At 43.4% G+C, this 13,750-nt stretch overlaps 1 protein-coding gene across 7 annotated transcripts in view; it reads right to left on the reverse strand.

The window, feature by feature from the left end:
* The window catches only part of FILIP1 (filamin A interacting protein 1), a 94,758-nt gene that overhangs the window by 21,851 nt on the left and 59,157 nt on the right, over positions 1-13,750 (reverse strand). For all 7 annotated transcript variants that reach the window (XM_053381292.1, XM_053381291.1, XM_053381297.1 and 4 more), the window contains 2 exons: positions 8,576-8,749; positions 7,154-7,332 (listed from right to left, as the gene is read on the reverse strand). In XM_053381292.1, coding sequence (XP_053237267.1) covers positions 7,154-7,332; positions 8,576-8,749 — 353 coding nt within the window. The remainder of the gene's footprint in view (positions 1-7,153; positions 7,333-8,575; positions 8,750-13,750) is intronic.

Consider the following 13,750-nt stretch of genomic DNA (forward strand, 5'->3'; position numbering starts at 1 on the left):
TAAAGGTAACACCCACAGAACTCCTAGATTCCTTGGCTACATTACTTAAATCCTCTACAAACAAAGCCAGATGCTTGTTGCAAAAGAACAAACAACTATTCCCCAGGATTCCCGTTTACTTGCTGCCATGAAAAGTGCACTGCAAACAAGGAATCACCATCCTTAAAGAAGCCGTATCTTAATGACGCTCCAGGTTACTGTATGCTCAGAGGTGAGGCTTCTAGATAATGATCATATTTCTATGCAAACCTGCAGATTTCCACCTGTGCAGTGCTTAATGCATGTTAATGAGTTCCTAGAACCCATTTGGTGGAGGGAAGGGTGGGTTTTTTTAATCATGGGAAAAAGGAAAGCTGGCTGTTTTTAATATAAATATATTGCATTACTCATGTTGTGCCTCTTGGGAAAGTATTCAATAAAGAGAAATAAAACATATCCTTGAAAAAAGAATGCTGGAAGAGGGAAGAGGATTGCAAGCTGTGCTGATTCTGGGCTATACATTTTATATTACTTACATCATATTCCCTAAAAACCCCTCACTTAGTAAACTTAAGCTGAACAACTGGCCGTAGTCACCAGCCGTGCTTTTATTTAAAACAGGTCATTCCAGGCAGATGTTATAAAACATTATATTATTCTCTTGAGGCTTTTTTCTCCCTCTGAATTGATGGGCTGAGGCGCTGTTTTTTCTTCTTCTTTAAATCACACCGTGAATTGTTCTATATCTCTCTGTTATGCATTTATTGCCTTTTATGGAGTATGATTCACGAACTAAACATAATGACCTTAGACACTTTTTATTTAAAAGCATTTCTGTTTGACTGGGGAGAACTCAGGCTTTTCTCAAAGCATATGACCAGATGGTGGGGTGGAAAGCCCTGGGGTTGATCCTGTCCCATTCCTCTTCCTCCATCAATGCATGGCTTCCATTTGCTTGAATGATACAGTGCCGGTCTCTTTGAAAGCATAGGTTGCAATACCAAACTCTACACAGTTACCTGAGAATACCTCACACTCAACCCAGTTGGGCTTACTTCTGTTTAGAGAACTGCACTGTCAGTCACATGCCTGACTCAAAACTTCAGTTTCAAAAAGAGCAAACCATAAACTATAGCTTATGGCAGACATTTCATAGAATTGTAGAATTGGAAGGGACCTGGAGGGTCCAGGTGGAGCTTCAAGCTCCAGTGGGGGTGGGGCGGAGAGCAGGCGTGGGCGTGGCTGGCGTGCATCCCGGGGTGTGTGGCGTGCGTCCCAGGGGAGTGTCCTGTGTCCTGGGGGTGTGACCTGCAGGGCATGGTGCCCAGCGCAAGGGGGGGCGCTGCCGCAATGGTACCCAACCAGGATTATGCTGCTGGGGGCAGTGTGCTCCCCCCCGCACCCCTGTTTCTCCACCAGTGTGAGGGTCATTTAGTTTAGCCCCCTGCAATGTCCACAGCTGCCCCTGTTAGTTACTAATCATAATATGACAGAACCCTACCAATGTATTTATTTATTTTTGTAAGCTGTATGATCTGTCTGGTTCCAGATAAAATCAAAGCTGTTTTACCTTTTCAAATGTCAGCTACGCTGCATGCGCTTTTATGTTACTTGGCACTAAATCAATCCTTATGCTAAACACACAGAGAAATAATTGTGGTGTTCTGAAACTGCCTAAATCCATTTCCTTTTTATACTTATTTTGCAGAATCATACATCACACTCTTACCAGGCAATCTTGGGCATGTTTACTCAGAAGTACCGGTAAGTCATACTGAGGTCAATGGAACTTGTAGTGCAATATCCTTGGGCTACTCTCAGCTCCTGTTAAAGCCATCAACTCACTCTCCACTAGAGAAATGTTCACAACATTCACAATATTAGATGAATCAGCTGTAATTTATAACCCAATGGAAGCTCAATAAATTTTATTTTCAGCATGAGAACAGTATCAGGCAGGCCATAATTCTCACTACACAAGAAGCTGACTTATACCAAATCAGACATTTGTCCACCTAGACTAATATTGTACTTTCTGACTGGCAGCAGCTCTCCAAGTTCTTAGATGAGAGTATTTCCCATCACTTTATCCTTTTATCTGGAGATGCCTGCCATTGAACCTGGCAACTGGGAATTCTTAATGCAAAGAATGTGCTGTCCTGCTGAGTTGTGGTCCCCTCCTGCAAAACTATTTTGAGGCAGTGTCCTGACATCCTCCTTTCTCCCTGTCTAGTTATCATGTGGCTACAATTATTTAGTTATCCCTCCTTAATCTTAAAAGCTGTTCAACCCATACAGAAGCTTGAAACCATTTCCATCCAGTCTTAGTAGCATCTATAAACTGCTGTCTTAAAGATCAGCTGGAAGTAAGAACAACTGGATTAGGAGTTGTTGTTTTCCTTTCATTTACCAGTTTCTAAATATTCATTATGGAAATTAGAAAACATTTGAATGAAATTAGTGGGTGTCTTTTCCAAGATCATCCCTTTCATTTAAATTATTGTCTTTGAATTCAAGAAATTCAACATATCGACGGTATCCCTGAGAAAAGTAGAAATATATATATCAGTGTTGTAGATATAACAGTGATATGCAGCAGTTATGAAAGAGGGTTTGTTATGCCAGAACTCTCAGAATATTACACTGATTCTCCTGCTCTTTTGTTCTTGCAGATTTTAATCACTGTACAGTGAGAGGAGTAATAATTGCAATGCTATAAATTCCCACAACACCCAATAGTGCTGTCCTGCTCACCCCCACCCCCCACCGCTGCTCTGGATCATAGCTTTAGAATCAAGGGAGAAAAACTAACGAACAGAACGTATGAAACCTTCAGAAGATACGGGCAGAAAATTAAAAAAACACCACCTTGCACAATTAAAGTGACAGATTTTATGTTTACATATAATCTATCATGTTGTATGAGATGAAAATTCTGGATTGTATCCAAATTACTAGGTTGTACTCAGAGTAAGGTAAAGGTAAAGGTACCCCTGCCCGTACGGGCCAATCTTGACTGACTCTAGGGTTGTGCGCTCATCTCACTCTAGAGGCCGGGAGCCAGCGCTGTCCGCAGACACTTCCGGGTCACGTGGCCAGCGTGACGAAGCTGCTCTGGTGAACCGGCACCAGAGCAACACACGGAAACGCTGTTTACCTTCCCGTTATAAAGCGGTACCTATTTATCTACTTGCACTTAAGGGTGCTTTCGAACTGCTAGGTGGGCAGGAGCTGGGACCGAACGACGGGAGCTCACCCCGCCACGGGGATTCGAACCACCGACCATGCGATCGGCAAGTCCTAGGCACTGAGGTTTTACCCACAGCGCCACCCGCGTCCCGTACTCAGAGTAGATCACTGAAATAAATGGACCCAAGTTAGTCACATCCATTAAAGCCAATGGGTTTACTCTGAGTAGGCCTAATTTAAGAAACCACCTTCTGGCTTTTGGTCTTCAAATAGTGTTATAGGTGTATTGCTATTAGAAATTACCAATTATGATCAGATTACAAAGAACCATAAAATTAGCTTCTTGGGCCCAAGGGGACTCTATACTTGTTTTTCTTGAAGAACAGCACCTTCTGCCTCTATTGCCTCCCAGCAATGCTTTTAAAAAGCAGTGGAGGCACTAGAAAAAAGGGGGCAACAGAAAGGGGCAAGTGTATTATGTGAAGGTGAATTTTGCCCCACTTTAGGTTTCTCTAAAGTAAATCCAGTTGGTTTGACTCACAGGCCAGGTGTGTGGTTCCTGCAACAGAGGAGGGGGTGTAGCTCAAGGTGGAACCCTCCAAAAAGGGGCTGCAAGGTGAGAGCCAAAGACAAGTGTTAGGGAGGAACTGCTACAGAACCCTCCCCAGAAAAGGAGGAGAGAGCTGAACTCCAGTGGCCTAGAAGGAAGCCTTCAGCCCACACATTTCTCTATCTGTATGAAACAATCCTATGAAAAATGCCTTTCTGTCAAAAAGCAACATGAGTCCGGCAATGGGGTGTGGGGAGCTGTTTGTATGGGGAGCTACCTCCCCCCCCCCGGCACTGCCTATGCGGAACCAAGCTTTCAAAAGCAGCTTGTGCTACAACATCAGGGTCAGCTACTGTTGGCCGCGCTGTCTGGGGCTGATGGGAGTCAGCACCCACCTCCATCTGGGCTAACACACAATCTGTCTCTATTCCTGGGTTAACACACTTGCGCGAGTCTAAGCAGCGGTTTAAATCTCGGCCTACATGCTCTGACAAAGCTTCAACTAGTCGACAGCAAAATGACACTAGTATAGCCCTTTTATTCTCTGTTGCTGTAATTTTTTTAAAGCAACCGTTCTGTTTCACACACAAACCCAGAGAGAGAAGTCTGCAGATTTTAAGCCCATCATAGGAGAAGGCCTTTCTCTGAATTTAGACCTCCACAGTCACTCTGCATCTCATGTATATGAAATAAAGTGGAGCAAAATGAAAACATTTTGGGAAGAAAGGCTTGGGGCTGGCTTCTCATGGGAAAGGGAAGAGAAGGAAACCTGAATAACAAAAGCACAAAGGGGGGGTGGGGGGTACGAGAGAGATGTTTGAAATCCGCTAACATCAGTGCTCCCGTTTCTGATTCAAGAGGCCTGCGCTCTTTATTAGATGCAGATCAGTTTCCTTTGCAGGTGATGCGGTCCCAGCATTACATCACCAGAAGAGCAGCCAAGGAGCATCTCAGTGCCAGGATGACTGAAGCAGAGAGGAATGTATTATCACAGGCTACTGAGAAACTCGCCAGTTCTTTCTTTGCTGGGGGTGCTGGGATGGAGAGCAGAAAATGTCATTAGAAGAGCGAAAGTTTTCATAGGAGGAAGATCCGGGGGTCCGAGGATCCCCTGCGTATATCTACAATTATAGCCGTGCATTTTCAGAGGGGGTGGAACCAGGAGGATTAACAAAGACCATATTTGTGACGCTAGCACTGAAGCAGGATAACGTGTGTGTGTGTGTGCGCTCTGTATTGGAATAAATTAATCAGCGTTTCTCTATACCTGGGCCCTACTGTTTCAACTGGAGAAAAGAACTTTGAGGATACTGAGCTAAGAAAATTCAAACATCCAATCACTATCAGCGGTTTAACCTACAAAGAAGCCTTACGTAAAAGCTAAATGATTACGCTAGGCTAAATAACTCCAGCAGTTCGTATACAGGGAAATATAAGGAAGAGTGTTGCTCCATTGGTTTTGTTTTCCAAGGCCTCCGAAACAGCGGCTCCAAGAACTGCAAGCCAGTGTTTCCACTTTCAGGCCCTTTGGGGACATTCTCTCACAACTGCGAGGCTGGAGAGTGAGCATTGTGTATTTGTTCCTCCCTAGCCATCACATCCTCGCTGGCCCTGCACATTTAAAGCACATGACTTCCCTTGAAGAATTATGGGAACTGTAGTTTACACAGGAAAACTGATGTCATATATTTCATCAATTGCCTGTATTTTCAGTGATTTGCTTTAAACAATCAGGACAGTCCCTCTGTAAGAGACTATGAAAAAATCAAAATCAAACGTTGAATATGTGAACACAGAGAAACACTTGCTAGCTTAGTTCCACTTGAACTCTGCACGTACTTTGGAATTATGTGTCTGTTTTTGCTTTGTCCCCGACCCATAATCTTGGTGCCACTGCAAAGCAATTAGAGAAAGCCGTGGTAGTTCAAGCTAAGTAGACTCCCATCAGGGGAGACTCTAATGGAAACTGATATAAAAGCACTGCTATTTGGAATTGGGAGAGATAAAAGCAATAGAGACGATTCCTAGAGAGGAGAGACAGATCTCAGAGGAAAGAATCTCTAGAACAATTTATAGAGGCTACAACCAACCCAAACATGTGGACAGCTGTCTGATTGGTCATCTATGCCTGGGGAAAGTGTGCAGCTGTCCTATTGTCTTCAAAAAAGTAAAATCTTCTGAGCTATGGATGGGGAATAGAAACTGAACAGGGAAAACATAGGAGAAGGATGTTTTTCTCATGATGTCATGAAGATGCCCCATAAAATGTTCAGTAGTTCATCGCAATACAATTCTCAGCATTCTTTCGGTGAAACCATGACTGACTGTGCTATAAAACTGATATAAGTCCATTGGGTTATATATTCCCTATGGAGTACCATCACCACTACCAAAACAGCAGATAAACTAGGATAAACCAGTCAGTTTCTTTTACTGGTTATCCTAGAGATTATTCAGATTGCTGCTCTTTATATATTGAAATTGACATTGCTTGATGTTTCCAGTGTGCATCCTGAACTATTTTTTTCAATGACTAAACATATGTCCAGATCATGATTTAGCACATACCAATCCAAACTATTTCTCCAAGTGTATCTTTGCATGTTGAAACATTCACACTGAAATCACAGAGCGAATCAGTGAGGCTTGGATTCATTATATAAAAATATGTGTAGGGCCGGTCCTAATATTTGGCAAAGTGAGGCAGCTGCTTCAGGCATCTGATTTTAGGTGTCATGAAAGGGCACCCAGTTGTTAGTTCTTTAATTTATTATTGTATTTTTATTGTCAGGGGGATGGGGAAGAGGCATATGTGGGATTTTCTTTTCTTGGGTGCCAAAATAATTTGGCTGGCTGTGGAAACTATTGAAGAAGTAGGGGGTGCCACTTGCCACTCTGCCTCAGACGTGAAAAAGTATTGGACTATGTGGTCCACTTTTATTTCATTTGAAACAAAGAAAGAACATTAATATAGACCACCCCAGACCCACAGGAAACTGGTACACTTCTTAAATGAGCAGTGGTTGAATTAATGGGGTTTTTTTTATTACTACTAATACAGCTGGACATAGGGTTTGTGTGGCAGCAACAGAGAGGAACTCTAATTGATTGTATATTTGTTACCAAATTTATTTATTTTTTAAAGTCTTGGACTAGCTCTGCAGCCTTGAACAAATTATTCCCATATCTGTAATATGGATTCAACAGTACAAGAGAGCTGACAATAGGTTTTGGTTGGGCAGAAAAGTTCAATACGTAGTGAGAAACAGTATATGGGAGGCTAGGATTAAAAATGTTAATTTCCCCTCTACAATATGTCTAATATCTGGAATTCTGTAGTTCTACTGAAAAATGTCTTTGAAAAACCCGTTGTTTCCCATCAGAATAACCCCTGAAATGCAGAGTTTATTCAACAGGCTGTCTCTTAATACTCACCTTTCACGCTCCTGCTCCAAGAGATTGGTAAAGTCATCGCTCTTATTCATGTAATCTGTATGTTTATGCTTCTCATTTTCCAGCTCGTAAACTGTGCGCCGATGGCATTTCTCTGCCAGGAGGAGCTGCTCGAGCATGCGCCGGTATGTTTCCTTCTGCTTCTCTTCCAGTCTGTCCAGCTGGTTGGGTGAAATATAAAATGGACTGTGTTAACTACATTGTTGGCTGACGTTGGTACATCTGCTGAACAAGGATGTTGCATTACTGTAAACGTGGCATGGCCTCTTTCATTGCCTATAAGCAGTCACTAGTAATAAACACCACTGATTCCCATTAGCTTTGCCCACGACAGATCAAATGTAGAGGAGGACGACAGTTAAAATTGTAACCATTACCAAACTGCTTCAGCAATGAGCTACTGACATTTTGATTTTGATGAGAGCTTAGATTGAAGGAAGGGACTGATTATTCGGCTCACTATTTCAGATTTCATTGGAAGGAGAAAAGAAATTTCAGTGTGAAGGAAGGGAAGATTCTCAGTGAGGTTTAAAGGCTCACTCTTAAATCTCTTCAGAATTAAACTGTACAGAACAGTTTAAGAAGATTAGTTGTGATTGCCCTTTTATACTTCATGATCACTATAGCAATGTTCTCAATGACAGCTAACAGTTACTCCTCTCTTTTTTTAAAAAAAATGGGGGGGGGAGTCTTCCTTTGGCATCTATGCCTAGCACAGAGACCCATTCTGTAATAATAGTCATCCATTATATAGAGTCAGCAAGTTAATCAGAAGTCTAGAAGTTTCTGTGGAATAACTAAATGGGATTTGGAACACAGGGTGATTCACACACCCCAAACCCCACAGTGTCCCTGGGGCTTATGCTTTCAAGACCAACAGACCACATTTGGCTTCTGGGCTTGGTGTTCTCCATCCCTGTTTGAGAGAAAACACAGTCAACTTCACAGGACTACATACAGATATCACAGTGGCTTGGTCACTGGTGTGTTGTGCTGCTGTGGAAATTTGCAAATGGTAACATACTGTTGCCCTTGGTTCCACATTCAGAACATGCATGTTTCCTCAGAGGTAATTCTCACAGTGTTCCCTTACTCAAAGGCATGTGTTTCTCCAATCACAGTCTCCAAGTCTGCTTTCTAGAATTTTAATTCTCGGAAACTTTGCAAACATGCAATGTGTTGAGCGCTAACACACTATCACTGTAGAGGAACAGATTAGGTATCTATGTACGCAAGTGTTGCCACTGCCACATGTTGTGCAAGAGATGAAAACAGAGACATGCAAGGTTGGGGGTGTGCCCATGCCTTCAGTCATGGTATTTTGTAAAGCAAATTGCAAATGCAAGTCAAAATGAAAAGGACATCCTGACTCAAGGTTCCTAAAGTAATTTGAAAGGTGCTTACCTCTGAAATTGGCTTCTCATATACATCTTCCCCTGTTGATTTCTCATGGGCAAGGGTAGCATCCCTGTGCAATATCCTGAGGACATTCTCTGGAGCTGAAGAGCCATAGTGCGCCTCCAGAATTTCAGGCTTTATTTTCTCTGTTTTCAGCATATGGATCACATCTTCTCGAGCCTGCAAATTGACAATATTATTAATATTACTACTAAAAGGTAAAGGTACCCCTGCCCGTTCGGGCCAGTCTTGCCAGACTCTAGGGTTGTGCGCTCATCTCACTCTATAGGCCGGGAGCCAGCGCTGTCCGCAGACACTTCCGGGTCACGTGGCCAGCGTGACAAGCTGCATCTGGCGAGCCAGCGCAGCACACGGACTACTATTATTTAATTACTAAAACAATGAAATAGCAGCATTCTCGACCGCTGATGTACTATGGGCTGTATCCAATGGTGTCCATGTGTAAGCTGGGCACTTTGGGGGGAGTTCTGAATTCCTCATCTGAGGCCCTGTGGGTGGTAGGCAGGCATCAGAGCGCCCTCCAGGAACCAAGGCAGCTGCTGTGGGGACCTCCAGTGGTGGGGCAGGGATGTCCAGTTCCAATAGGATCATTAGTGTGGGAAGGGTCCTACTCCTTTCATTCATTCATTTTATTTCAACAATTTGTATAAAGCTTAATGACAGCAGTCTCGAAGCAGTTTACACAGGAGAGCCCATACAATGAGCCACCTCCCATTCTTGCTCCTCATCTGAGAAGCCTGCAGACCCAAGGGCTGATCACTGATGCCAGCTTCAAGGCTTTGAAAAACGGGATTTAACATATTTGTAGTGGTCATATCTACTGACTGCCATAATAGATGTATGCAACCTCCATTTTTGGGTGTAGTTTACCTCAGAAAACCAGAAGCTGGGAACAAGCAACAAGGAATGGCTATCACCATTTTGCCATGCTGTGGGGAAGAAGCTGTTAAACCCATGGCTTACTCATGAGTAGCCCTGTCAGCCAGGATTGGTTTCAGCTAAGTAAGGGTGGGGCTTGGACGATGTTTCAAGCCTCCAGACTCAGGCTGATGTCTTTTAAAGCCTCAGAAGGCCCCAGAGAAAGAGGAAGCTTAGGGGAGATCAGCAACCAGTAGAGCTCACAAGGAACTGAAATTATATACTCCTTGTAGCTATTTATCCAGCTGCTGCATTCTGAACTAATTGTGCCTTCCAAACAGCTTTCAAGAGCAGCCCCACACTGAACACATGATAGTAGTCTAGTTGAAAGAACCTGGGTGTGCTGGGCTTCCAGAGAAGGTTTACTGATTCTTGTTAGAAAGAGAATGTTGGGTTAGACGGCCCTCTGGTCTGATCCAGGAAAGCAAATACTTCTGGGGCATTCATAGTCCCTAGCATGTTGTCTTCAAAGCTCTGGCATACCTGCTTTGCATAGGATGCTGCTGTAGTAATTATTTGAGTTAAAAGTACTGATTCGCAACACATCCAGAATTGTTTAACCATCAGCAATCTGAGCATTCCCTGGGTGGAAGCAACACCCCATTAGCTAGTTAATTTTAGGTTCAGTATAAGATGCTCATGAAGCATAAAGCATCATTGCCTCTTAGCCACCAACAACTTTGTTTCCTAGCTGATTGATGTGCCGTGTAAGATAATAATTGAACTCTGCTGTTAAAAGAGATCTGTTACTTCAATTATATAATGACCATTGCACATGGAAGGAGCTTAGCAATGCTAAAGACAAATAGCACCACTCATAAATAAAGTTCTTCATGAAATCTTTTGAGATTTATTGGATATTATTAACTTCCCAAGAAGGCTCTTCGAGCCTTTATGGTGCACAGCTTGGGGTACATGACTACAGGCACCATGAAACAGGGGATCAAAGTTTACTAAGTCCAGACTTTTTCTTCTGATTATGCTACACCCGTAACTGTCAAACTCTGGACATGAGCACTCTGTATTCCTCATTCAGTTTATTAATAGTGTAACAGCTGCTGCGTACTAGGATCAGAAATAAGATAAGGTCATGGATCCCCAGTGCAGTGTTGTGGTCATACCAGTGGTACATTTTCTAAATTTTAAAGGACTCTGTGCACTGGGCCTGACAAAGAACATAAATAAAAACTCACAAGGTAGCCCATTAAAGAATTTCAGGTGCCTGTTCTCAGGCAGCTGCTAAAGTTATCTCTCACAGCCAAAAGAAAAGTTCTCTTCAGTTTCTGGCAATTTAGGATAGTACGGCATGTGTCTTTCAGACGTTCATCATCCTGGTTGACAACATATCTACATGCAATACAGGCCCGGCATCAGCATCCTGGGGCAGCTGCTAGGGCCTCTGGACTCCCCACAGGGTTGTCCACCACCACCACCCACCACCAAAACCTGTCCTACACACTTCACAATGGGAAACTGGGACCATGAGTCTCCATTTTAATTTCTCACAATACACTAGAATGACAATATTTTGGGGATCCCAGGGCTTTGTGGGAAATTTAAGTGGCGGCTTCCACCTTTGGAGTGCTGCCGCCACCAAGAAAATCGAAGGAGCCCATCAACACAACAGAAGGCCCACTAGATTATGCTTTGCCCCCGCAAAGACCTGGGGTCTGCCAGAAGCAAATGCAGGCTGAGAAAAACATGCAAATGTTTCTTTTCTACAGTATGTGAGTTTCCACACACACTCACAAAGGCCGCTTTCCATCCTCCATCTAGTCATGAGGCATTATAAGGCCTCAAGGACATATTCCAGCCAGTCACAAACATTCTGGGTATGGAGCAAGGCCTGTGAGGGATGTGACCTGGGGAGAGTTTCAAGGGCCAGATGAAGAGGTCTCGAGGCTCACATTCAGCCCCTAGGCTCGAGGTTCTCCACTTGCATCTACAGTGGCACCTCAGGTTAAGTACTGTACTATAAATTTGGAAAGTGGTTTGCTTGTCTGTCCACCCACCTCTCGAGATGACAATGCCAAGTTTGGCACCAAGGTTTCTGAGGTGGGGGTGGCAGACTTTGTCACTGTTTGGTTTCTGGGTGCCATTTTGAATCAAGATAGTGGACAAAAAAGTGACTTTGTCCATTTGGTGGGTGCCTCTCAAGATATTGTCACCAAACTCAGCATGAGGGTTCACGAGGTGCGGGGTGCATAGTCTTCATCAAAGTTTGGGTGCTGGGCACCATTTTTAATCAAGATGGAGGACCAAACTGAGTTGTGACTTTGCCCAGTTTTTGGTGTGACATATCCAAACTCACGAATTACACAATCCATTAAAAAAAAAGTTTCTACAGATTCCCAGGCAGCACCAGGCACACCCCACTACTTAGATGTCTTTTTAAAAGATAAAATATACAGTTAAAACTTTTTCCCATGTATCAGCAACACAACAACATCCCTTATTCAGGAGAGACAAATTAATAGTCCAGTGAAGTACCAGTTATACCAATTCAATGAATGGACTAACTCTGTTACATAATAATGCTGTGCTGGCTTGCACACACCCTCAAGCAACTAATAAAGTCTGATGTCAAAGGCAGGATATTGGGCCAGACAGACCGCTGATCTAAACCAGTGAGCCTATTATATTATTCTCATTCTCTCTCTCTCTCTCTCTCTCTCTCTCTCTCTCTCTGTGTGTGTGTGTGTGCAAGTGTATGCAACTATATATATAAACTTCCAATGGGGCTGGGGGCTTTGCCCCCAAACGTTCAGAAGACAAAATGAGGAGGTGAGAACTGTGGCGATGCAGCAGAGCCCCACTTTGTTAATTCTTACATCAGGCTTTGAAACAGATCAAATGCGCCCTGGAAGACATCTGTCTGTTATTTCCTGCCATATAGCTTTTGGTTCGGCTTTATTGCCAGAGAGCTGCACAGATGATGTCACTTTTTCTGTGAAAAGAACCGGCCACCAGAGCCTTTTCACTGACATAATTCATTATCTGTAGTCTGGCCTGGGGACAGCAAATTCCCATGACCAGGAATTAACTATATACACTGCTTGATGTTGTCAGACTTTTTAAGGGCTGAAAGATATCATTTCTTGTTTTGTTGACACTGAAAGGGAGCCTTGTTCTGTATTATCGCACCAAAGGGGAAGGTTAGTCGCAAGCCTACGGTTCCGTGATCCTTGGCATTACAAGAAGCAAAATCAAAAGGTCAATGTAGATTATGTACACAGATCAAAGTGTGTTGCGATATGTCTTACATGCTTCAGGAATTAAGGCATCACAATGGACAAACCAGCTGACTCGTGGTTTGCCCTCGCCGGTTATTATAAATGCTCTCATGGCCAAATTTAGCCATCTGCAGATATTGTGTCCATCAGGTTTATCAGTGGCTGGAGTTGCTGAGGGGAACCAGAGCAGTGTTATTCTCTTTTCCAGCGATTGCTGGAGGCTCTCATGAAGACGAAAGGACGCCCATGGGCATCTGTTGGTTGTGCTCAAGTCGAGTAACTGTGTTATGATGCTGAGTAAAGCCTGCAGCCATTTGACCAAGACCAAAGAAAGAAGAAGGAGGAAAGAAGAACAAGGCTCTGGGGCAATCCTCTAATCCTGAGTTTCCAATCCCAGGGAACTGGCATTGTTAAAAGAAAAAAAAAACACTACACATTGAAAGCTTAATATATTGCCTGTTTTGTCCTTCAGATTATCCAGCTTCCTGCAGCAGTGCAGCTTCTTTGCCATCCCATTGGGTTGGGGGGAGGACACAATTCCCACAGTGAACATGGAAAACTGGTGGGGGAACAGCTGTGAAGTTCAGGAGGTGTGGATAGAGCAAGGATGGGGAAGATTCTGTAGCTTGAGGGCCACCTTCCCTTCTGAGCAACCTGACTTCCATGTATGAATCCCTTGAATTTCTGTTTTAATTGCTTCTATGTGTTGTTACACTGTTTCCTTGGTTTTAAGCTGTACTGTGGTTTTAAAAGGCATTGTTTTTATATTGTACATAGAACTTACTATTTAGAAATTTAGAAATATTAAGTGGTTTGGAAATGTTTTAAACAAAATAAATTTGCAATGGGAGAAAAGCTCCCATTGGCACCAGGAGCTTTCCTCCCTTTGTGACCTGCAAGTGTGTGTGTTGATTCCAACCAGGACTGCAGCAGGGGCAAAGGGTTAAAGCCCCCCTCCTCCACACTCTGGTCGCGTTTCAGCTCAGGGCCCCTTGTGTTGGGATGGTGG

This window comes from Podarcis raffonei, chromosome 3 (assembly GCF_027172205.1).
Source record: "Podarcis raffonei isolate rPodRaf1 chromosome 3, rPodRaf1.pri, whole genome shotgun sequence".
Taxonomy (NCBI): Eukaryota; Metazoa; Chordata; class Lepidosauria; order Squamata; family Lacertidae; genus Podarcis; species Podarcis raffonei.